General features: G+C 33.1%; 1 protein-coding gene across 3 annotated transcripts in view; it reads left to right on the top strand.

The window, feature by feature from the left end:
* The window catches only part of CDK8 (cyclin dependent kinase 8), a gene marked incomplete at both ends in the record, with an annotated part of 94439 nt that overhangs the window by 45082 nt on the left and 22514 nt on the right, over positions 1 to 26843 (top strand). For 2 of the 3 annotated variants that reach the window (XM_084234574.1, XM_084234573.1), the window contains 3 exons: positions 1665 to 1740; positions 8328 to 8438; positions 12317 to 12457. In XM_084234574.1, coding sequence (XP_084090700.1) covers positions 1665 to 1740; positions 8328 to 8438; positions 12317 to 12457 — 328 coding nt within the window. Of the gene's footprint in view, positions 1 to 1664; positions 1741 to 8327; positions 8439 to 12316; positions 12458 to 26843 lie in introns of those variants that run through there. The other variant, XM_084234575.1, reaches the window with a different exon arrangement.

Genomic DNA, 26843 nt, shown 5'->3' with positions numbered 1-26843 from the left:
TTCTATCATCTTTTTGGTCTTCTCATATAATACGGTTTCTCTTAGCTTTATTTAATTTTTAAATGTAGTATTTCCTTATCATAGTCATTTGTTTTGTACACTCCTTTCAGTGAGCGGTCATTCTTTCTCTCTACACACACACACACACACACACACACACACACACACACACACACACACACACATATCTTCCTTTGGAGATATCTGGTTTAAAACAGTCCCCTTAACCCCATATTACTCCAGCCTATTTCCAAAGTCCCATCAGTCCTCGGGGCTGTCAGCATGTTACAATGGTATTAAACTACTATACTATTCTTCCTATTCTCTGAGCATGCCAGGCCCTCTCTGTGCTTCTCTTGTACTTTTGTACACATTGTTCCCACTTCTTGGGATGTCTCATAACTACTGATTTCCTCTTTACAACCCCTTTCTCCTTCCTGACAAACTTCTTAAGTTTTAAGAATCTTCATTTAAATAGACTCTGATGCTTTTTCATCTTGTTTCAACTCTTCAAGGTATAATTGATATCCCCTCTATTTATAGAACTTAGAAGACCATGCTGTGTTCTACCTCTTAATTGATAACACACACATAAGAGTTCTCAAAGTTGGATTTAGAAACCTCTGTGTGTTCCCAAAATCCTTTCAGAGGGTCTGCAGGATTAGTGCTATTTTCATAATAGTGCAATGGTACTATTTTTTTTCCACTCTGATTATCATGAGTGTGAGCATTTTTTTCAAAGGTAACATACGTGGTGATGCCATTGTTCTTGTGACTAGTGGCTATGTGGTTTTATATATATTTTATGCTTTTAAAAGATCCCATCTGTCCGCAGCCTCTGCAGCATGAGTTCAATCCCCGGCCAGTCAGGGAGCTACCCACATGGCATAGCAGATCTCTCCTGACTCACCCGCTGCTCCCCTCAGCACTGTACTTCAGTAGATCTGCCTGTTCTGTTCCCCACTCTGTCTCTGGTGATTCCTCTCACCCACTGCATCTCTGCCCTGTACCCTTGTTCTTGTATGCATAAATAAATAAATCTTTTTTAAAAAAAATCCCATCTATTTTTAAATTCTAATTTGTTACTTATTCATCTAGGGCAGAAAACTCCATAAAATAATTAACTAACTCTGTTGTATCCCAAGTACCTGCCACAGTTCTAGATACATAGTAAGTGCTCAATAAACACATTTAATGAACTTCTTTGAAGGTGTTTGGGGATAAGAACTATGTTTTAAATTATAACCATTTTGTACTTAATGATGCATTCATTTCTTAATTTTTTATTTACTTATACTTGAATGAATTTTTAGAAATAGGTCTGCAGGCTTTATTTTACACACACATACACACACACTTTCTCATGCATGTGCAATATATATGGAGGAAGTGAATATACATTAGAGCAGAGAGAATCTATTACCTGAAGTCAGGAGCTCCATTTCTGAATCTCATCTTCTACAAATAACTATAGACCTTTGAACAAGTCTTATTCCTTTGAATCTAACTTTTCCTCTTCAAATAATGGGATTGAATCAGATTATCTATAAACTTGTTCCTGTATGATATATGTGAAAGGTATTGTGTGTATATGAGTTATATTTTATTAGAAATGTGCATAAACATAAATTTATCTGTATATTAAAATAACTTTGTTTTTACAGGAAAGATGATAAAGACTATGCTTTAAAACAGATAGAAGGAACTGGGATCTCTATGTCAGCATGTAGAGAAATAGCAGTAAGTGAAACTTTTTATCATCATTATCAACTGACTTAAGAATGTTTACTATATAGGGCTTTAAATGAATCTGTCACACATATATACACATTAATTAAAAGTTGATAAATGTTTTTCATATCAACTACCTATAGAAAAATCTGTTTTAAAGAAAAGTAAAAGGGGCATGTAGTTCTAGCAAAATTTTCGATATTTATTTGGGGTTAGGACAGTCTTGATTGGTTGTTTTAATGAATATATGTTTTTCCAATAATCACTAAGTAGTTAAGTGTCAGTTATTTTTACTACAACACTGAGTACAATAAAGTGGTATGTTAGTTGATACGAAATTAGTATTTCTATTTTAATGAGATTAATGTCAGTACTTATGCATTTAAAATGGATAGTGTTATTTCATTTTCATTATATCTATCCATTCATTTGAGTATGCAAAAACATATGCCTGTTTCTTTTGGAAGCACACCTTGTCCATACAGTAATTAGAATCTCCATACAGTGATTAGAATTTTGTTTTAAAAAGAAAATATTTCTCATTTTAATGCATTGCTTTTACATCTATAATGATGTTACATATTTGCAATTTATATTTTCTGTTTGTATTATTGATTTCTTATCTTTATTCTTTCTAGCTATTGGCTTACATTTTTTTTTTTATCTTCTTATGGTGGAACTTTTAATCACTGATTTTAGACTCTTCTAATATAAGTAATTAAAACTTTAAATTTCCCTCTAAGCTGTTGTTTATTTGCATTCCACAAAATTTTCTGTATTGTATTTTCATAATCATTTAGTACTAAATATTTTCAATTTTATTTGTGGTTTTTTCTTTTATTCGTGGATTATTTAGAAATGTATTGTTTAATTTGTAAATATATGAGCTTTCTAGATAACTTTTGTTACTAATTTATTTCCATGTACTCAGAGAAAAGAGACCTTATATTTTAGAGATGCATAATGAAGTAGGTACAGGTGAAGTTGTATTATTTCTAGAATTCACTTCAAAATAGTTTAGGGTGAGGTAGAAGGAATGCATTTGAGTATAAATAAAATGAGATAGGCTGCCAGTCAGTAATGGTGTGTGGAGGTTTGTCTTACTATTCTGTTTATTTTTCTTTTTAAAAAAATTCTTTAATAAAAATTTAAAAAGAAAAAATATCCCTTCCCTTCTGGCAATTCTTATTAAAACTCTCTTCTCTCCCTTCCATTTATTAAACGTTCTTCTCAAAAGTCTTGTATCCTCACCACACACCTCCATTATTCTCTATAATCTGCACTACTTTATTTCTTTCATAACACTAACATAATCCTCCTAAGGAGTTTCTGTTTGTTTGTTTATGTTCTATTTGTTGTCCCTACCCCCAATGAACTATACCATTTCTTCACCAGATTGAACTAGGTGTTGCACATGACAGTCTGTGCTCAGTAAATAATTGTAAAAGAAAGGAAGAAAAAACTCTTGAGAATTTCTACTAAAGTTAGGGACATTCATGGTATATCTTCATCTTCATTGTATTGTAAATGGTTCGTTTTATATTTCCAGAATTTCCTGTGCAATGGAATCCCTTTAGTTTAGTTGTTTTAATATTGTGTTTCAGTGGACCATCAATAATCCAAGAGACCGTTTTACCTCTTTAAAGCCTCAGTTATACTCTACTTTTGCAGCTCACATCTGTTTTTACTAGGTGCCTCATTGTTGTAATTAATTTGCAAGAATCCTGTTGAAGAAAAAGTTAACACAGCTTTAAAAAAATAGTTTGGAATAATTCTCCTTACACCTTTACAGTAATTTCACCACAACTAGCATCATACTTACAGTAAAAATTGAATTTGTTTTTGCTATGCAATAAAATTTTCATTGTAGAAATCAATGTTATTTTGAGACTATTAGAGATTTCCTTCCCTTTTTTCTCACAACTCTTAAGTGGTGTTTATTGACACATTTGGAATGAATTAAGTGTATGATAAATGATGACTAAAACTTTATTTCCTATATAATTAGATAAACTTAAATGGTTTATGTGATAGAAAGTATTGTATAAATGTATTTAAACCTATCTTTGAAAAATTTTTAACATAAAATCTTGAAAAAGGCAAAATTAACTTATAAAATGTTAGAAATAGGCTCTTGAATGGGTTGATAAAATGCTAAAGTTCTATTGATTAGAATGTGAACTGTCATCTACTGTAGTATTAGTGCATAATGTCACAGTGTAACAAGTAGTGACTAAGACCCTAACCAGATTACCTGAGCTCTTGACTTTACCATTAACTAGCTTTATATTACCAAGCAAGTTACCTAATTTTCTTGTGTTTTTATTTTCCTTATTTGTAAAATGGAAATGATAGTATATCATAGGGATTATTTTGTGGAGCTTAGAATACATACTAAAAACTCTGGGCAGATGTTAGCTACTTCTAGTAAGTATCAGTTACCTCTAAGTAGCCACAGCATTAGAATTGTCTGCTTACTAACATTTGTCTCCTTCTAAGGACTTTGGCAGAAGCATATTTGCATGCTAGTGGAGCATCCATCACAGTGCCTGACTTATAGGAGGCATTTGGTAAATGTTAGCCCTGCCTGAGCTTTTGGAAGTACTTCAGTATAAATATTTACCTAGAGGTAAATACCCACTGAGATTGTCATTCCATCTCCAACCCCACTGTGACCCATCTCCTGATAGAGCTCACTTCTAAATAGAGTGTTTTTATATGCACAGTGTAATAATTATTTACTTTATTAATTTGCCAAGGCTGCCTTATAAAATACTGCAGACTGAGAACTTAAACAACAGAAATCAACTTTTTCATTGGTAGAGACTGTAAGTCTAAGATCAGGGCGCCTGCAGGGTTGGTGTCCTCTGAAATCTCTCCATGACTTGCAGCTGACCACCTGTTCACTTGGTTGTTCCTCTGTGCAGCGCCCCTCATGTTTTTATGCTTAATCATCACTTCTTGTAAAGTCACCATTCTTCTAACAACCTCATTTTAACATACTTGCCTTTTTAAGGACCTTATCTACAAATATAATTAGGTTTTGAGATACTAGAGGTTAGGGCAGAAACAAGAATTTGGGAAGAATGCAATTCAGTCCATAACACTCACTTACTACTACAGCAATAGTTCTTATTATAAAAATCATTACTCTTGAAGATTTTTTTTTTCTGGCTAATTCAATGAATTTTTTTTTAAAGAAATGCATTGGTTTTAAATAAGTAGATTTTTTTTTTTTTAAAGATTTATTTATTTATTTATACAAGAACCGGGATACAGGCCAGATACTCGGGAAGGTGAGAGGATCCACCAGAGACAGAACAGGGAACAAAATAGTCAGACTGACAAAATACACTGCTGTTTCGCAGCCGACGAGACAGGAGAGGTCTGCCGCGCCATGTGGGACCCCCTCCGACCGGCCGGGATCAAACCTGTGCTGCAGAGGCTGCAGACAGCTTCACAGTGGGGCATACATCCGCCTGCATCACTAGGGGAGGCCCTAGATTTTTTTTAAAGAAGTGGATTTTTTATGGTGAAAGCAGTGATCAGATCAGATATTAGATCAGAAGCTAAGGAGTGTGTTGTATAATGCCTTTTTATATATTTGTGCATTCTGTTTATTCATGAATTCATTTTTTATATATTCACCAATTTTTTTTTTTTAATGGAGGTAATATTTGGATCCTCTTATCAGGTATTACCACTGTGGTGGACCCAACACCAGCTCATCCATAGGCTACCACCATAGTCCATTGTGCTTCCTTCCCGCTTTGTTCTTACCCCTCCAAGATAGTGAATGATTGCCTACCAGGTGCCAGTTAGTGTGCTAGAAGCTAGGTGTGGTTGTAAACAAGATGCAGTGCCTACTCCTGTCCATTTCATAGCCTAGCATATGTTTAAAATGTCTGTGCCATGGGATTGTAAAATTTTTCTTCCAGGGTGTTAGACTTTGATAAGTATTGGTATTAGACCATAGAGTACTGGCTTTGTATTTTAAAAATTAATTAATTTAAAAGGCATTTAAATCCTGATTCTAAACACTTCCTAGGATTGTCACCTTGAGCAAATTATTTAATCCCCTTCAACCTCTATGCGCTCATTTTTAAAATGGAATAATATAAATATTGCATGGGGTTATTTAATGTTTGAGAAAATGCATGTCATATGTTATGCATCATAGTTGACTCCTCTATTTAGAAGAACCTAATAAAATGGTTGCTGCTGGCTTTTGGTGTTTTTTTTTTGTTTGTTTGTTTGTTTGTTTTTTAAGTATAGGAACTAAGCCTTATCTTGGAAGTGAAATTGAATAGATAGCTTTATTTGTGGGTTTTTAATAACTGGAGAGGACTTTTGTCAAAACTTTGGAGTTTGTTTGTTTTAATTTCTACCACAGCAGTCTCCAGAAAGGATTTGATATAGCTGCCTAGCTGAGAAGTGTTTTCCAATTGTGAGGTAATGGAAAAATCACTGACCCAGAATGATAATGAACTAAGAGTTAAGTTTAGTTCTTCCAGCCAGTTGGATGATTCAGGGAGACACCAAAGTCATTCAGATTCTTTACCTTGTTAACATTTTAGATTTTGGCCTTTTGGTTTCTGAGATAGTATGTAATCTCTCTGGTCTCATAAATTTGAAAATATATTCTGAAAGCAGAAATACGTAATTTGAGTATGATCTTGATCCTGAATAAAATAATCAGTTTTAGAGTATAAGCCTTAATGATTGAATATATAGCCCATTCATAGTTTTTTCTTTGCTGAAAAAACTCCTAATGTGGTATTAACAAAGCTCCTAATGTAGCATTAACATTACATTTATATTGATTTTTGTTTTGGTGGCAGTGTTTTTATTAAAGATCATGAAGTCTTAAGTTCTAAGATCTTGATTTTCTCACATGCCTGTCATATATTTGGAACACATTTGGAAGGCATCATGTAAGTCAGTTTTACCTGATAAAAATATAACATCAGGTTTCATGAGTTTCATTTATCATTGTTACTGCTATTTTTGTTTTCCCATGGTGGAGTGGGAGTGCATTTTAACTGATGGATTGTTAGGGCCATTGTGGTTATTAAATATGAGTAAAATAAGGAGATAAAAGATTTTAAGTAGAAGAATGTCATTCTAGGAGAAGAGAAAGGTTAAACCCATAAAAATGTGCTCTTTTTGGATGCTTCTATCTATGTAAGTGGCCTATTATTTTATTAAAAATGTTAATTTTAATTGATGTTATTATTTAAATGCCTGAAAAAATAGATACTATTTCTCACAGAATTATAGATTTTAATTCTCATCTGATATTGATGTTGATAAATCTATTGTTGCCATTAGATTTTTAAAAGAATTGCAAGGTATGAATTTGTTTTAAGTTCAAATGTTTTGTGTTATCGAAACAAAGACAGCCAACAGAATGGGAGAAAATATTTGCAAATACAGTCTGACAGAACGTGCAATATAATGTAGAATAAATAAAGAATATGAAAAGAGCTGCATCTCAACAAAAAAGCAAACTAATTAAAAAATGGGCAAAGGACTTGAATAGACATTTCTCCAAAGATGATATACAGATAACCAATAAGCATACGAAAAGATGCTCAGCATCATTAGTTGTTAGGGAACTGCAAATCAAATCCACAATGAGATACCTACTAGGATATGCCTGTCTTTTAAAAAGTGGAAGAAAGAAAATAAGTGTTGGTGAGGATGTCAAGACATTGGAACCCTTATGCATTGCTAATAGGAATGTAAAATAGTACAGCTGCTGTGAAAACTATTTTGGTGGTTCCTCAAGAAGCTATATATAACTATCATATGATCCATTAGATCTACTCCTATGTATATATGTAAAGCTTTGAAAGCAGAAACTCAGTTACCTGTACTCCAATGTTCATAGCAACATTATTCACAGTAGCCAAATAGTGGAAATGGCCTGGGTTATCAGCAGATGAATGGATAAATAAGAATGTGTCCATCATGGATAGATAAACAAAAAGGAATGAAAATCTGATACCTGTTACAACGTGAATAAATCTTGAAGCCATTATACTAAGTGAAATAAGCCAGACAAATGTTGTATGATTATACTTGTATCAATTGACTAGTAGAGTGAAATTCAGAGATACAAAGTAGTATAACAGAAGTTACCTAGAACTGAGGGGGAAAGAGAAATGGAGAATAATTATTCAGTGGGTGCAGAGTTTCTTTTTAGGACAACAAAAATTTTCTAAAATGGGTAATAGTGATGATTATATAACAGTGTGAGTATCCATAAGCCTGCTGAATTGTGCACTTAAAAATTGTAAAAATGGTAATTTTTGTTCTATGTATTTTGCCACATTGAAAGGAATTATAGCTAAGCAAAGTACTAACAGAATAGACACATTTCCTCATTTGTATCTTCCAGTATCTTTTCCCCAGAGATTTTTCCTCATTTATTACTGAAACACCTGTATGAATATCTCAGAATTATGTAGGTGCTTACTAGACTTCTAGGATTTTTACCACAGGGCTCATATTGCTTTTGAATTTCACATGGTAGGTTTTTATGGCAAACATTTTTATGGCAAAGATTTTAATGGATATCCTTTGTTTTGCAGTTACTTCGAGAACTTAAGCATCCAAATGTCATCTCTCTTCAAAAGGTGTTTCTGTCTCATGCTGATAGGAAAGTATGGCTTCTGTTTGACTATGCTGAACATGACCTCTGGGTAAGGTGAATTCTTGGTAGTCATGGAGCCATTGGTTTCAGTTAGGGATTAGAGGGAGCTAAAAGAACTCATCTTATTGTGAAATTCCCTTTTTCAAAATGAAAGTAAACTTATAGAATGTGTTTGATAAAATACCTGTGCTAGAATATTTTGTTTACTTTTTGATCTTTGTAACTACTACACAAAACGTATGTGAAGAGTATAAGTAACTATTCCGTATTATTTCTTAGCAATGGATTTTTTTTTAATTGAAAAGTATCAGTAATAACTATGTTGTTATAAAATTTAAAAACAAGCAATATATTTCCTTTTGTTCTGTGGTGTAAACAAATATAAAATGAGAAGGTGGTATTCTCATGTAAGGAAATAAATATGCCATATCTGAGAGTTCATGCTTTTATTGTCATGTGACATTAGGCAAGTCTCTTGCAGCTCTGAAGCTGCAGTTCCCCCCCATATGTAGAATATGATATTTGTGCTATTTTTTGCATGATTTTTCTGAAGATAATTTTGTTTGCTAAAAGCTTTATAAACTAATGTGCTACATTAATATAGGAAACTATATTTATTGTATATCATTCTCAATTGATATTTAGTATCCTAAAGTACTTATTCTTTCCATCAGCAGAAATTCAATATTGTATTGACTTGAATTTGGCATATTCTTGTAGGGGAAGAATTTTTTTGTGGGAGAGAGCGCTACTACAAAATGAAATAGGCATGAAAATTGATTCAATTGTCTATTGCAGCTTTTAGTTATTTTGTGTTTATCTGCCCTGTGATAAGAATATTTTTAATTACCTATACCCAATTAAATATTTGAAGATTCTCAAAATGAAGTATTTACTTTTTTTAACTGTTCTATTTATAAAAGTTAGTATAAAGTAAGATTTTAAGTTTATCTTGCCTAAGTAGCAGAAATATAAAAGCTGCCTTAACATTTTGTATTTACTAAGCAAGTTTTATTTAAATTGGCATTTGCAGGAGTCTTGAGTAACTATAAAATAACCGTTGTTTTTTAAAAATCCGAAATGTCATGTTGGGGGTAAAATATAATGAAAATCTATAACAGAGTAGCCAAAATAATTTTGAAACATATAAAACTTATATTTTGACAAGTCTTGTATGAAGAAACATGTTAGCCAGATGACAGTTTAAAATGCCAAAAAGGAAATAAAAATTGAACATTATGTTAATTCACTCATAGTTTCTTTACTACTGTGAAGTAATATTTAATTTCTATTTCGTAAGTAATAAAGTTTTAAACATTTTTATATACAGATCTGTATTACTAACTAAGCATGGCTTTGAATTTATTGAGATAAGTGAAAGGAAAAACATACTGATGCAGGAGACCATAATATCCTGGTTCAGTTTTTTAAATCTTCAAAATGATTTACATTTTTCATTCAGCTGTTTGTAAATGCAAATATAAAATTTTTAGAGAAAATTAGTACAAACTATAGTAAAACTGTTTAGTAGTAAAATCACCTTCTGAAAATGGTACAATAGTTTCTAGCTTGTGCTAATTTCCAGAACTGGCCTCATTTATATAATTTTAACTCTTTTAACAGATTTCAGAAATTGAAACTTATCTGGGTTTCATATGCTTTAAGATTTATCAGAAATATTTTCATTCTAGATTTCTATTTTCCACGTGAGTTGCTCCAAGTTGTTTTTTATAAATTATCTGGTAGGAAATGTTTTCAAACATATAATAGACACTTAAAATTTTCCCTCTCTGTTTTACAAATCTATTGTCTATGATCCATGCTGACTGTAAATTTTTTTTTCTTTTTAAGCCTCTTTCTTAAAAGAAATCTAATCAAAGTAGGATTCTGTTAATAGAAAAATTTGTTAAATCAGGATAGCCAATAGTGAATTTATCATGTGTCATACTCAAACCTAACATGAAATCAAATTATATGATCCAAATTTATGAGAAATGTATAGGCTGGTTTAAAAAACACTATTATAAACAGGCTGATTATAATACATAGTTCAGCATAGAAGATAGTATTCAATTTGATTCCTAGCAATCTGGTATCTAATAATTTTATATATAGGTATAATAATTACATTTTTACAAAGTTATACTGCATAAATTGATAGAATATTACCGGTGCATATAGGTATTCATCACTGGCTTTTTCCTCTTATCAGTACTCACCTTAAGCCAAATAAGTACTTTTAATGTTCATTTTAATAAAAACCAAGTGATAATTCAGCTTACTAAATCTACTCTTTTGTCCATATTATTTTCTTATTTTAATTGGAATATTAAATTAGCTGGGGTAAGACTGTAGAGGGTAACAAAAACAGCTGTAGTAAAAAGAGTCATTTTTAAAAAAATTGCTTGGATGTTGGTGAAATTTCCTGGTGTGATACCCACATATTTGTTATATATTCCTAGAGTAAAAATAAAGGTAAGAAATTCCTTCATAGTAGTTTTTTGTAGTTTACCAACCTATTGGTAAAAAGTAACTTGTAATACCTTAGTGAAAGTGTTAACTGAAGAAATGTATATGGTATATGGCATTAATTGATTATCTTATGTCACCTATTTTGTTCCTTTCATTTTTTAATGTGGTAGATTTTACTTTTTTAAAAAAATGATTTAATCTATTTTTGTTAAGTTTCTGAGACTCTTCTTAAGGTCAGCAGTCTTATTTGTCACATAATTTCTTAGGTCACAAAATAGTCTATGCTATTGCATTGTTGTAGCTTTATTTTGTTTGTCTGCTTTTATATACGTCAAAGAAATGACTGAGAAGAAAATTAATGTAAATGCTACTAACATGTAGGTTAATTGTGCTACATATATACTTTACGTTCCCACCAGGAGGTCTTTGTTCTGTATTTTTTCTTTAGAAAGTAAAACTCTTTTACTCATTAATCATTTAGTTATTCCTTATTCATGTTCTAGTTTCATATTCTAAAAATAGGAAAAGGAAATGTTAACATATAATATTAAATATTTTACTCCTGTTTTAATGTTTGTTAATTTCAAGAGGAGACTTAATATTCACTCACAAATATTGGCCAAGAGTCTGCTCTTTTGCATATTAGATGGCAAGCATAGATATAGTGGTGCACACAGCAGAGATGATTGCAGCTGGCTACTAGATTTTCTTGCAGTTTGGGTGCTATAATTAAAATGAAGAAACCTGTCAAGAAAGTTTGAAACATTGGACCTTGTTTCTGTTGAGGTACATTTATTTACAAAGTGATTTTTCTATTTGTAAAATGGTATTGTGTTTTACCAGATGTCCACTAAGGCTATACATAGGAAACTTTTATATATGTGACTATGTTTTTCTCATCTGAAAGTTAAATGGTTTTAAATATTTCCATTGTGAACTAGTTATTTACATGTTATTTCTTTGTGCATGGGTGTATATTTTTTTTTGCTTTCTTTATAATCCATGTATTATAAATAAAGTACCACATCTATGCTATGTCAGCCAGATAGTTGCTCCTTTTTTCCTTCATATAATCACTACAGAGTAAAAAGATTCTGTTCTCTTTTTTTGAAGATTTTTTAATTGAAAATTTCCACGAGATAAGCAAAGGATCAAGTAGTCTCTGAAAGTAATTTTTAATTATACTTTAATCACTTTAATCACTAAAAATCACACTTTTCCCTATTAATCATTTATTTTCTAAGACACTGTCATTTACTTAGGAAGTGAAATTTTAGCTCCAGTTATATATTAGTAAATTTTAAAGTTATGTTACTCAGCAAAATGTGAAATTATATTTTTGCTATCTTTGGGAATCAGTGAGTGTTTCTTTTTCTGTTAGGAAATTATTATATATCGAATTATCTTTCCATCTTCTCTTTTTTAAGCTACTGGTGATATTTTTCTTTCTTTCAGCATATAATCAAGTTTCACAGAGCTTCAAAAGCAAACAAGAAGCCAGTTCAGTTACCTCGGGGAATGGTGAAGTCACTATTATATCAGATTCTAGATGGAATTCACTACCTGCATGCTAACTGGGTGTTGCACAGGGATTTGGTAAGTTGACATGTAGTTACATTTAAGGTAAAAAAATGCATTTGTAGTTGGATGATTTTCTGTTTATCTCTAGATATTAGTACTATATTCACCTTGTAGAGGGAGCGATAGTGCTATAGTCTCAAAACATAGCCTAGCCTGTGCTTTTTACATCCTAGTCCTCTGACATACACTAGCTGGTCTTTAATGAACAGGTGAAAGAGGACACAGTTGTTTTCGTAAGCTTTTGTTTCTTTTTAAGTCTGTAAATAGAGCATTGTTTTGCTATGTTGATTATTAGATGCCAAGCAAACTCTAGGAATTGATATGTTTATGAATAGCATGAAAATAAAACATTTACAGTCTACTGCATACTAAGTTACATATTAGGAGATTTTAATTCAATCTGCTTGTTTTTTCAACCCCATTATATTAGTAGCAGTCTCTTGAAAATGTCTTCATTAATTGAATATATTTTTGAGAAGCCTTGTTTTGTCAAAGTGCATTAATTATTAAGAATTTAGAGACTTCAGAAGTTGACCTTCTTATTTTTATTTTTTGTGATAGAATAGTTGGTGCTTTTTGTAAGAAAAAAACTAGCATTAAATTGCATATTAGTTAAATGTTCATAGATTTGAATTATTTAAACCTCAAGTTGCCCTTTCTTATTTAATCATTACATTGTGATTTTGTTGTTCTGTATTTTGTAAAGGTAGTAGCTATAGTAATTACAACAGCTCCTTCCTTTTAAACAGTTATGAATATGAAAAATGCTGGCAATGATGAGTTGATCTCTAATCACATGTATATAAAGGTAAAAACCTGTCAGGGTTGTTTTTTTTTTTTTTATTGAGGTGAAACTGACCTACCCCTCACATAGGTATTCTTTCCAGGCTGATGTAGATTTAATGCATTCAATTGGATCTTCAGATCAGATGTTCCAGTGTCATAGTTTCTAGTTCTTTCATCTACCTTCAATAAATCTTGAAATACATTTAATGGTAACTATTTCATTTGCAGTTCTCATACTTAGGGTTAAATCTAGTTCTAATAACATCAGAAATTTGAAGAAAACTTTTTCCTCGTGTAAACTTTATGTTTAATAGAATTAAAACATTTTATTTACAAACAATGTATTTACAAAACACAAAACAAATCCTTTGGCTTTTTGTGAAATTTAGCTTTTAAGAACGGCATCAACTTAGGGGAAAACTATTATTACTCTTTAGTGACTTCTATGATCTCTAAAAGGATAAAATCTGTAGCTAGAGTGCATTTTTCTCCATAGAGTTAATTATGCTAAAATAACATTACATTTTCTTTTTATTCTTAATTTTTTTCATATTAAAACATGTATTTTTAGATGAATACAGACTGACTTTTAATCCAGTATTTAACTTTTTATGTTAATATATAATATACTTGAGCCACTTATCGTAATAGTAAAAATAATATATGAAGTCTCTTATGGGAAAGTTCTTTCTTTTGATTTAGCTTAAACAAGTCCTCTTTACAAGTGTGCTTAAAAGTGTACTTAATGCCCACATTTGTTGTTGCTAGTTTTTTTAATATGTGCCTTTCTCACTGGTGTGAGGTGGTATCTCATTGTAGTTTTGATTTGCATTTCCCTGGTTACAAGTGATGTTGAACATTTGTTCATATGCCTGTTGGTCATTTGCATTTCTTCTTCAGAGAAGTTTCTTTTTAGCTCTTCTGCCCATTTTTTTACTGGATTAGAGACCAGGAAAAAGACTAATCAATAACAAAGTAAAAATCAAAATCAACAAGCAGCTATAAACCAGAGACACACTGGCTGGGGGGCAGAGGGGTGGGGGAAGGAAGGCCTAGAGTCAAAATAAGGGGGGGGGGGTGCAATTGTATGGGGAATATAACCATAATGAAAATGCATACATTGTGCAAAGATGAAAAATGATGTAAGAATTATATAAAATATTTGTTAAAAAGAAGTATACTTAATGCCTGTTATTCAAGTGCACAAAGGAACATACAGTCCATAGCTAATTTAAAAATTATACTGATGAAAGTTGTTACTTTTTATTGTCATGATATGCTGGCAATTCTGAATATTAGTGACAAAATATTCCTCTTCACTGAGGCAAGCTATTTCCACTTTTCTACCCCTCTTGATAGAGCACTGGTGTTTAGTCCAAAATATTTTCCAAACTGTAATATATCATTTGTTGGGCCACCTGGTGGTGCAGGCAGTTGAGCACAGCGCTGTGAAGCTGTCCACAGCCTCTGCAGTGCGAGTTCGATCCCCGCCAGCCGCGGAGATGCCCACATGGCCAGATAGACCTCTCCTGTCTTGCCTGCTGCTCCCCTCAGCGGTGTATTTTGTCAGTCTGCCTGTTCTGTTCCCCACTCTGCCTGTTCTGTTCTGTCTGTGGTGAGTCCTCTCACCCCCCACGTCTCTGGCATGTACCCTAGCTCTTGTATGCATAAATAAATAAATCTTAAAATATATATATATATATATATCATTTGTCTACTGCTACCTTCTTTGATTTCACCATTTGAAGTGAGATTTCTTGTATGTACATGACTTTTTTAGTGCACTTTCTAAGCGCTTAACATTTTTCTGCATTACAGGCACTCATCACAGGCACCAGTATGTCATTAATATGACAATTTCTGCCACTAATTGGACCTTACTGGTTCACATGCCTCTGTCTTGAATTATTGTTCAGTTCCCAAAGGGCAGATTCGTGAACATAGTTTTAAAAAAATATGCCCACCTTCCTGCCAACTGATAATTAAATTTTGCAGTTTTGAAATTATATAATTTTTCAATTATATCTGAATAGTAATATATGTAGTAGTATTTACTCTGAAGTACAGTTTTCAGACATTATATAATAACATGATATTTTAAACCCTTCTCAAATATTTGTTACGTGCAGATGAAATATTTACCCTATAAGAGCAAAAATAATTAATAATTATATTTTCTGTTCCTTTTTAGTCAGATGTAGATGAACTATGGGAATACTGACCTTAACAGATCTACATAGATTTCTAATGTTATGAATTGGACCAGTTGGTTGAGTTACTGACTTGCCCTAAGAAACTTCTTACTAAGGTGGATAATTGGCACAGATAGCCTAAAAAGACTGTTTTAATAATAGCTCAGAAATTATTGAAGCCTTTGGTAACATTGACTTTATTATTAATAGAAATAATGGTTTGAGATGGTTGAATGTGAAGTACATTGATATATGTAGTTGAATTTTAATAATTAGTAACCCTATTTAATCAAAAGGTTAATTTTGTCACTATTAAGCAACATATAGTAGCATATCAGTAATCTGTCATCCTTGGTGGGAAATAGTAATTCTGGAACTCTTACTGTCTTAAAGATGGCAAGTGCACATATATGAATATTTTAATAAAAATTGGCAGAAAGGAAATAACATGCAACATTTATTTTTGTGAGATAATTTATGTTCCAAACCAAACTTTTTAGTGTATGTGTGTATACATACACATACACACACAACTTTGTGTCTTTGGGGAGTGAGATAGTTCAGCTATCATTCTTTAGTCCTGATTCTGCCATTACCGTCTATATTAGGGAGGGTTCTCCAGAGAATATGAATGTATATATGGAGAGAGGAGAAATGAGATTTATTTTAACAAATTCACTTAGGTGATTGTGGAGGCTTGCTAAATTCAACATTTTTAGAGTAAGCCAGCAAGGTGGAGAGTTGCAGTCAAGTCCAGAAGCAGTCTACTGACAGAATTTCTCTCATTTAGGGGAGTTCAGTTTTTGTCTGACAGGGTGAGTGAGGCTCATCTAGTTAAGGAGGATAATTAGCTTTACTCAGAATTCACCAGTCTAAATGTTAACTTTATCCAAAAATACCTTCACAGATACATCCAGAATAATATTTGACCAATATCCATTACTGTGGCCTAGTCAAGTTGCCATATAAAACAATCAACCTGAACGAATGAGTAAACAGAGGTACAAGTTGAAGTAATGTGAGACAAGTTATTTCAGGGTTTATGTCCCCTTCCAGTTATCTGCTTATATGAAATAAGAGTGTTGGGTAAGGATTTTTACCTGATACTGTAAGGAGGAACTAACTCCGAAAATAACTTCAAATAAAGATATGTTTAAGTGACTCAATGTAAGAAAAGTTTCCAAGTCTATTAACCTGATCAGATTGAGTTTGGTGGTTTTTCTAAACCCAATCAAATAATAAAACATGAAGCAACAAAATCTTATTTGAATACATTTTGTGTACAAGCCAAGGTTTGATTTCTTAACAGTGTCTGAACTCCTTTCTCTGAAAAGATAGTTCTCCTGGGTTGAATAAAGTACGTTAACAATGCCATGAGAAAATTTCACTAACAGTACCCATGTTGTGAATCTTTTAAGGACATCCAATAAGTTAATTTTCTGTCTGGCCTCTTTCAATATAACTGATTTTTTTTTTTAATGAAACTTCCTAAATTTAGGGATGGTTTTCTTTGGCAGTTTGTAAAATAAATTGCAGAATCAGTTATCTTTTACTAGGAAAGGTTCTGTGTAAAAATTTACTTTAAAATTCGCGAATGACCATCAAATTTACTGTCAAAAATATACATGCTAATGTTTGTGAATTAAAATAAAAACTGACTCTACAGTCTGACACCAATTTCTCCTTAAACTTCTTTTCCAGCCACCCTAGAGGTTGATTTGCCTGCTTGAGTTCCTCCCTTCATCTCCAATGTTTGAAATTCTATTCATCCTTCAAGTTCTGCTCTATCTCCCTTCCCACACACACACTTTCCCCACCCAGCTATTAATCACTCTAGCTAGAAGTAAGAATGTTTACATGGAAAATGGCACAGCAGTTACTTTGAACTACCCATGGGGCACTTAGTTTTAGTAGTATGTTCTTATTTGATTTTAAGTTCCTGAAGGCAAATTCTATGGCTTAATAAGTGTTTTACCCCTCCCAGAGCCTAGCAAAATATGTTGTAAATGTACAAAGTATTGCTTAAATGTGTCCAGTGAATGAATTAGCTCATTTAATGGAAACAAAGTGACTTCCAAGGTTGTTCTCTATAGGTTGTTTCTAATATTGTCTGTATCTACGGATGCATACATACTCTTGCATTTTTTTAACCATCTTATTTTCTTTGCTGTGATTGACAGAAGTGGGAAAGCACTGAACAATTTTTCTTTTTTCTTCATATGACATTTTAAGTCCTTTTGTCAGCCTTCCTCATTCTACCTAAAAGAAATCAACTTGCCAATCAGTTCAAAGACCATTCAGCTAATGATACTGATCTGTTGATCTCTTTTATCTCACTTTTCCTCTACCCAATATTTTTGTTCCACCCAGTGATACCTGTTTCCTGACTCATTGCCAGTTTGTTCTAATGTTCTCTTTATGTCATTTATATTGTCCTTTTTTTCCTTTAATTTTAAGGTTTTGGCATCTCCATCATAGTTCATTTACATTTCTCCTTTTTAAAAAAACACCTTGAAGTTAAAGCTGCATAAATTTTTCTGTAACTGTAGGTATAGGGACCATAACTGCCTCTTCCTCAATATAACAACAGTTCTGAATTTGTGTATTCTGCTTTTATACTACATTTAACTACTAACAATGTAAATAATTTTTTGCTAATAGTTGTTCATTTTGAATTTTCTAGTACAATCAATGTAACCTGAATTTTTATGCTTTTTGATGAAATTATTCGTGCAGCATATTAGACAGACCATACAAATGGTTTACACTTAAATCAGACTCTCAGTATTAGAGATTTGGACTTGTGGCATATTCCCTAAGAAACTTACTAGAAGGTAAAATAGTAGTTAATATGACTGGTTTATTTGCCATTATTTTTATTAAGTGTGTGTCAGCTCTTTGTATGATTATTCATGTGTTAAATTTTTAAAAACCTGATGTCCAGATTTCATATTGCCTCAATGGTTTTATCATAGTGGTAGTTAACATGAAGCAATGAGGTACTTAGAGTTGTATTTTCTTTTTAAAAAATACATATTTATATTAGATGTGTTATATGTAAATATATTTACATTATATATAATATATGTGAATATATTCACATTATATGTATTTTTATATACATTATTAATGAAGTACCATTATTTTAATTTTTTTCATGATGTAAGATTTCTCCCCTTAGGTGTGATCACCATAGTTCTCACACCACCAAAGCACCTACATAGTCCTCCTCATGCATTGTGCTCTCCTCACTCCCATTTTCTCCCATTCCCCTTTTATCCCTCACTCTCTCCCTTCCTGGATGCCTCAGATCTGTGTTCAGCTTTCAAGAGTTGATTTGAAAGTTTGTCTTTGTCTAATCCTTTGGCTTCTCTATATTCTCTATGTAAGTAAAACCATCCAATATTTATGTTTCTTCTTCTGGCTCACTACACTTACGAAAATCCCTTCCATATCCATCTATGTGACCTAAAAAGCATGAGTTATATTACAGCATAGTTTACTTAATAGTATATTCTACTTAGTGCAACAGAATGAAAATACAACACTAAGCTTTGGGTGGCCTGCCAGCTGGAAGAATACCCCGAGGAAAATTGGAGTGAGCTCCCAAGATCTCACAGAGCCCCAGCTGCCATGTCCATCAACCAGTAAGCACCCACAACAGTTTCAGTAAAGGACCCACACATAACAAAAGCCCCAACTGCAATAGAGAAAACCCAAAGCAAAGAATGGGGAGAAAGAAAAATACAACTGGCCAATCAAGTCCCCAGGGAAATTATGTATCACAGAGAAAAAAACAAAACCCCAGAACCAAACCACAGAGATTGAAGAGCATTATTATCAATCAAAGAAAGAATTGAAAATTGCAATGATTGTGAAAATTTTAGTCATGGAACAATACAAAGCAAACAGAGGAAAACAATTCAGAGATATGCAAGAACACAAAAAAGCAAGTGAAAGCAATGAGAAACAAAATCTAGGAACAGAAGATCAGAACTGAAATCTTAAATAAGAAAATAATTGTACTCCAGGATACAGGAAGATCAATGGAGGAGATGAAAAATTCTGGAGAAAGTCAAGGAAGCAGAATAAACTAAATGTAAGATCAAATCACTGAGCTCAAAGATGCAAGTGGGGAAAGAATGAAAATAGAAAAAGAGATATACAAAGGGGAAAAATGAAGCAACATTTCAAGAATTATCTCATACCATGAGGAAAGGAAATATAATAATCATAGGCATCCCAGAAGGAGAAGATAGAAGGGAACTGAAAAATTATTTAAAGAAATATGGAAGAAAACTCCCTAAATTTGAAGAAGGAGCTGAATATACAAATTTAGGAAGTTAAAAGAACACTAAGTTACCTCAACAAAAGGAGACCCACAGCAAGATATATAGCAGCAAAACTTCTAGGAGTCCAAGACATAGGGGAAAAAAAAAACAAAGCTGATGGGGGGGGGCGGGGGAATTACCTATAAAGTAACCCAGATTAGGTTACTCTCAGATTTCTGAAGAAGCACTATGGGCAAGAAGTCAAAATACTGCAAGATTAAAAGCTTTCAGCCAAGAATACTCTATCCTGCAAAACTCTCCTTCAGATATGAGGAATAACTAAAGTTCAGGCAAACAGAATCTTAAGGGGTTTGCAACCACTAAACCCCCCTACCAAGAAATATTAAAAGGAGCACTAGTGTTAAAACCAAAGAGAATATTAAACACAAAGAACTAAACAAGCAAATAGAATCACAAAACAAAAGGAAAATTGCAGTAATGGACCTTTATATATCAATAATGACACTAAATGTCAATGGACTGAACTCACCAATTAAAAGACTTGAGTATTGAGTTGTATTAGGAAATAAAATCCAACCTCCTGCAGCTTCTAGGAAACACACCTAATTTCCAAGGATAAACACAGACTGAAAGTAAAGGGATAGAAAATTCTACAAGCAAATGGCACTATTTTTTTTTTAAATCCGATAGTGTTCCTGTCCTGCAGTTTATTTCTATTATATTGAGTAACCTGGAATCACTTGTTGGGGTTTTAGCTGTCCTTGGGATAAAGGATGAAATTGGTTTCCTAGCACCTGTTAAATTAGATCAAAATCTCCCAATGAGGGCCTCCCCTGGTGGCGCAGCGGTTGAGCGCTGGGCTGCGAGGCTGCCTGCAGCCCCTGCAGCACGGGTTCATTTCCCGGGCTCTGGCCAGGGTCCCACAAAAACAACAACAACAACAACAACAAAAACCTCCCAGTGAGCCATTGACGCAAACTCAGTTTAAATTTATCAGGTCATCTTATTATGTATTGATGGTAGCATGATGAATTATTGGGATATTTTGGATCTGACTTTTTTTTTTTTAATTTTTTTTTTTTTATAGAGGCATGTTTATTTATTTATTTATTTGTTTGTTTGTTTTGTTTATACATGCACTGGGTACAGTCAGAAGCACGGGAGGGTGAGAGAATTCACCAGAGCCAGAGCGGAGAACAGAGCAGGCAGAAGGACCGAAGTACACCGCTGAGGGGAGCAGCGGGTGGCAGGAGAGGTCTGCGCACCATGTGGGACCCTCCTCCGGTGGCCGGGGAGCAGCCGGGGATTGAACCGGTGCTGCTGAGGCTGCGGGCAGCTTCGCAACCCAGCGCTCAACTGCTGCGCCACCAGGGAGGCCCTGGATCTGACTCTTTATTTGAGTGAATGATTTCCTGGTTTGCCAGTTTTACTTACAAATATTAATATTTGCTCATGATTATATAGTCAGTTGGTTTGTTTTTTCAGGTGTATTTTCTTATTGTTTGCTGAACTCTTTTACTAGTGAGTAGAAAAATTGAATAGCAAGTTAAATGCCTTGATTCTTGTTACTTGGGGAACTGTAACAGCTATACTACTGAATTTAGGGGTTTTTCTTTTAGACTAGGGATTTTTATTTTTTTATTTTTTTATTTTTTTTATTTTTTTTTTTTTTGTATAGAGGCATGCTTTATTTATTTGTTTGCTGGTCTGTTTGTTTGTTTTGTTTATACATGCACTGGGTACAGTCAGAAGCGCGGGAGGGTGAGAGAATTCACCAGAGCCAGAGCGGGGAGCAGAGCAGGCAGAAGGACCGAAGTACACTGCTGAGGGGAGCAGCGGGCGGCAGGAGAGGTCTGCGCGCCATGTGGGACCCTCCTCCGGTGGCCGGGGAGCAGCCGGGGATCGAACCGGCGCCGCAGAGGCCGCAGGCAGCTTCGCAACCCAGCGCTCAACCGCTGCGCCACCGGGGAGGCCCTAGACTAGGGATTTTTAAATTGTAAATTGTAAGCCATAAGAGAGTCAGGAAATCAGCCAGTATAAGCAACCTTTTTTTTTATTTACCTTAATGAAGTAGAACAGAAACAATATGCAGTGCTTCATATTAAGGGTAGCTGTTGAAGCTTTTGTTTCAGTTATGTACTTATATGCAAATGTGATTTGTAATATTAAATAATGTTCTTCCCATGGGTTGTGTTGAAAAAGGTTTGAAAGCCACTGCACTATACTATCCCCAGATGGTCTTTGGGGTTAGAAATTAGGGAAAGAATGTTTAGATTAGGAAAAGAGAACCTTAAGGGAAAAAAAATTAGTTATATCCTTAGAAAATACTCTCAAATAAAAATACTTTGTTTTATGTGAACTTCTTGATATTGATAATAAAATCATTTTGGATAGCAGCAAACTTTTAGGGAATATATTTTTCTAAGCAGGGCTTATATATGAGTAGAAAAACTTAAGGCAAATTTACTTTCTTCTTTAATAGCTTTCTAAATTGTCTGAATAGTTTGCAGTTAACACATGTTGCTATTGCAATCAAAATAAATGCTCATCTGGACTATAAAATTGAGGGAAATGTCTGTTATTAAAAGTTCACACATAATATTCCATGTGGTCTAATATACTTGGTTTAATGTTAGTAAAATTAAAAAAAAAAAAAGGCCAGGCATACACTTTCTTTTTAAAGAAGATTTTTTTAAAGAGTTTAAGATAATATTTTTGAGTGATCCATCCTGAAAATTCACGCAAAGTAAGAATTGTCTGATTTTAAAGTCTTCCTAAAAAGAGGGGCCAGAATATTCTTTAAAATTAAATGAATGAATAAATAAACAGAAAGAACCTCGATTATCCTTGTGTTGGAAAAGGCAAAAACAAATTAAACAGTCTAAAAGAAGGGAACTTTCATTCTCAGCCTCTGTTCTTTTTGCTCCTCTGCGCTTTTGCTTCAGGAAATGAGTGTTGAGAACATATTAAGTATGTTTCTTTAAGACTGCTTGGAAGAAAAATGCTATGTGATTTTCAGTTTTAACCATTGCTATTATTTGAGATTTGCTACATTTATTGGGAATTCCAAGGAATTACTTGATATCTTGTTTGTTTAATTGTATAGTTAATAAAACTGTAATTATAAAATTATTATCTGTAAAATTTAGGCTTGAGGATAAAACGTGTTTTATTGATAACTGGTGAAGGCAAATGGAAATTAGGTTTGAATAAATTTTAGTTCACATTACAAATATTGTGCTTATTCTAAAGTATGTTTACTTAAATGACCAAGTAGGCTGTTTTCCTCTAGAAAGCATTTGTAAACACTGCTGGTTTCTTAAGATATGCTTCATTTGCTTAATTTTGATAATGATATAAAAACATACAAAATGGATTGCATTCTATTACATAGTTGAAAATAACAAAAAAGTGGTCTACTCAGTTTTACTAAATGGTAAAACTGTAGATGTCATACATGTTTTTATATGGGCGGATTGCAAGTTAATAATAAAAATATTGTTATTTTGGGCCTCCCCTGGTGGCGCAGCAGTTGAGCCCTGGGCTGCAAAGCTGCCTGCAGCCTCTGCAGTGCCCGTTTGATCCCTGGCCACTGGTGAGGGTCCCACATGGCACAGCAGACCTCTCCTGCCACGCCTGCTGCTCCCCTCAGCAGTGTATTTCGTCAGTCTGCCTGTTCTGTTCCCCGCTCTGGCTCTGGTGAATTCTCTCACCCTCCCTCGCTTCTGACTGTACCCAGTGCTTGTATAAATAAATAAATAAATCTTTTAAAAATATATGTTGTTATTTCATTTGCATATTGCTTTTAGTCTACTTAGATTTTTTTTTAAAAAAGAATTTAATGTTATGTATTTGAGTGATCCTAAAATTGACTCAAAGTAGAGAATTATCTGAGTTTTAAGTTAGATATATCTGTTCTATTTTTCACAGAACTGATACATCATTATGTTATTTACATAACTGCTCCTATATTTATAAACAAAATTTACTATCATCCAAAGCAGTGTGTTTCCTAATGATAAAGGACTGATCACAAAAATATACAAAGAGCTGATGAGACCCAAAAAAACAAAGTAAATAATCCAATCAAAAAATGGGCAGAAGAGCTAAAAAGAAACTTCTCCAAAGAGGAAATGCAAAGGGCCAACAGGCATATGAAAAAATGTTCAACATCACTTGTAATCAGGGAAATGCAAATCAAGACTGCAATGAGATACCATCTCACACCAGTGAGAATGGCACATATTAAAAAACTAACAACAACAAATGTTGTCGAGGATGCAGAGAAAAAGGAACTTTCCTGCACTGCTGGTGGGAGTGCAAACTAGTCCACCCACTGGGGAAGGCTGTGTGGAGATTGCTCATTCTGCTAAAGATAGAGCTGCCATATGATCCAGCAATCCCACTCCTGGGTATTTATCAAAAGGATACAGAAACATTAATTCAAAAGGATACCTGCACCCCTATGTTTATAGCAGCACTACTTAGAATAGCTAGGCTATGGAAACAACCCAAATGCCCAAAAATAGATGACTGGATCAAGAAGATGTGGTACTTATACACAATGGAATATTACTCAGCAATCAAAAAAGATAAACTCATGCAATTTGCATCAACATGGATGGAACTGGAAGGGATTATGCTCAGCAAAATAAGCCAGGAAGAAAAAGAAAAATACCAGATGGTATCACTCATAGCAGGAATTTAGAAAACCTAAATAAGGGACCAGGAAAAAGACTAATTATAATAAAGTAAAAATCAAAATCAACAAGCAACTATAAACCAGAGACACAATACTTGGGGGGGGGGGGAGTAGGATGAAAACCAGGGGGGTGGGAATTGTATGGGCACTATAACCATGATGAAAATGCATACATTGTACAAAAATGAAAAATGATGTAAAAACATAAAAAAAAACCCCACAAAGCAGTGTGTTTCTAAAACAGAGCTAATTTGGGGAGGTTTCGTTTAAAAAACTTTGAATAATATTATACACAAAAATTCACCAAGCTTCTTCCTACATCTAATATATACTGTAGCCTTATTTAATATGATGTTAATTATGAACACCCATTTTTTTTCTTTTGACATTTTTTTACTTTAGCATAAATGCTCTGTCTACAATCAAAATACCAAGAAATGGTTTTTCCAAAGTTTTAGAATTCTCTGAATTTATACCCTGAAAAAGCATGCAAAAATTGATGTTTCTATCTCATAAGAGTCAGGCCTTAGAGTATTATATAATTTTCTAGAGATCTTAAAATTTGTCAAAGTAATTTAATCTCCTAAAAAGAGAACATATCAGATAATATTTTCTCTTAGTTAAAACTATTGTCTAAATTTTTCGGAAGACACTGGTGCCCATTGCAACATATTTTTCATTAAATCTTTTTCAGATTAGCAACCATATCTCTTGACTAAATATAAGCAAATGAAATAAATAATAGGGTAAAAGCCAGTCTTCTTATAGTAGTAAGCATAGCAATAAGCCATGTTTTAAAGTCAGTTCAATATAAAAGTTCAAGATTTTGTATAAAGTTTTGTCAGTGCTGTAATAAACAGTAATTTTTTTTTTAAATTGAGTGAAACTCTGGTTTCCTCAGGTGTAATTAGATATTAAATCAGCAATAGTTAAATTAGCTATTAAAAATATGCCTTTATTCTATCTTCAATACATCTGACTTACTTTGATATAGTATCACTGTTATAATTACTTATGTCTTTTTTTATCATTTGATTTATATGTAATTTGACTCCAGATTTATATCATGGCCTAGATAAAACACTCTTAAGTAGGGAGATACTCTGAGGGTTCCTAACACTGTTCTTAAATAGATGTCTGAATTTATAAGATTAGTTGCAACTGTGTATTTCTGGTCTATTCAATTCACAGATGTGTAATTCAGGTCGGTAACAATTTAAAATGCCTATTTTTTTTTTATGCATACAAGAATTGAGGTGTAGGCCAGAAGTGTGGGAGGTGAAAGGATTCAACAGAGACAGTGTAGGGGTCAGTACAGGCAGATCCACTGAAATACATTTCTGAGGGGAGCAGTGGGGCAAGACAGGAGAGGTCTGCTGTGCCATGTGGGTTAGCTCCCTGGCCAGGGATTAAACTCATGCTTTGGTGGCTGCCTTGATAGTGCTAAGACTTTAACCCCTGCGCCACTAGGGAGATCCCTAGAAATAAAATACTATGTGAGAAAAATCAGCAAAAGAAAATATAAAAGTGGTTGTTAAATCTGTGTAGTGAATTATATTTTCATAATCACATTTGAATAAATAAAAACTTTCTGCAAGACCATGTATTTATATCCTAGTTGGAAAAAAAATTTTTTTTAAAGTATCACAAGTTTTAACGCAAACTGCATGAAGAAATTGTCACTATTCTGAGAAGTTATTTCACCTTAAAGGCATCACTTTATTGTCATTAGGGAGAAGTTTTTTGCTTATCATAAAATTAATTTTGTTACTTATAAGTCCCAAGCATTGTCAATAGGAAGGAACATCAATTGAGTTAATGTCACAAATGGGGGCTGGAGGGAGGACACAACCAATAGAAAACTATAAGATAGTAAAAGTAATATGCAAACATATAGATTTGTCAAGCAGTTAATACTTGGGAAGACAGGACACAAAACTAGTACTATTCACTCATACTACCAAGTAATATAAATTAACATTGTTTAGAATAATAGTTGAAGTAGGGTGATTTTCACATTAAATATAAATTGTATTCACTTATTTTTTAAAATTTGATTCAATTCAATGGGCTCTTCTGAAAACTAAAAGATTTTTGATATCCTATCTGCCTCCTTAATAGTTCTTTAAGGTGTATTTGACGTTCTTATTATTCGGTTTTCTCATCTTCTTTCTCCTTCTTAACCCTTCTTTCTCCTTGTAAAAGGGACAGTCCCTTACGTAGTGGGCACAACAAAAAAAGTTACTTTTTTTATTTGACACTTTAGCAAACTCTGATTGAAGTACATATTAAAACCACTGCTTTACAAACATACAGTCATACTTGGAAAAATAAGTTTTTGTGTGCAAGAAAACATACACATATATTAATACATGTGCAGATATTTATTAGGAAAAAACCAGAATTTTCCGTGCCTAGAAATTTAAGTT

Source organism: Talpa europaea (assembly GCF_964194135.1).
Source record: "Talpa europaea genome assembly, chromosome: 6".
NCBI classification, from domain to species: Eukaryota; Metazoa; Chordata; class Mammalia; order Eulipotyphla; family Talpidae; genus Talpa; species Talpa europaea.
The sequence above is the reverse complement of the archived record's forward strand: the minus strand, read 5'-3'. Positions and strand labels throughout refer to the sequence as shown.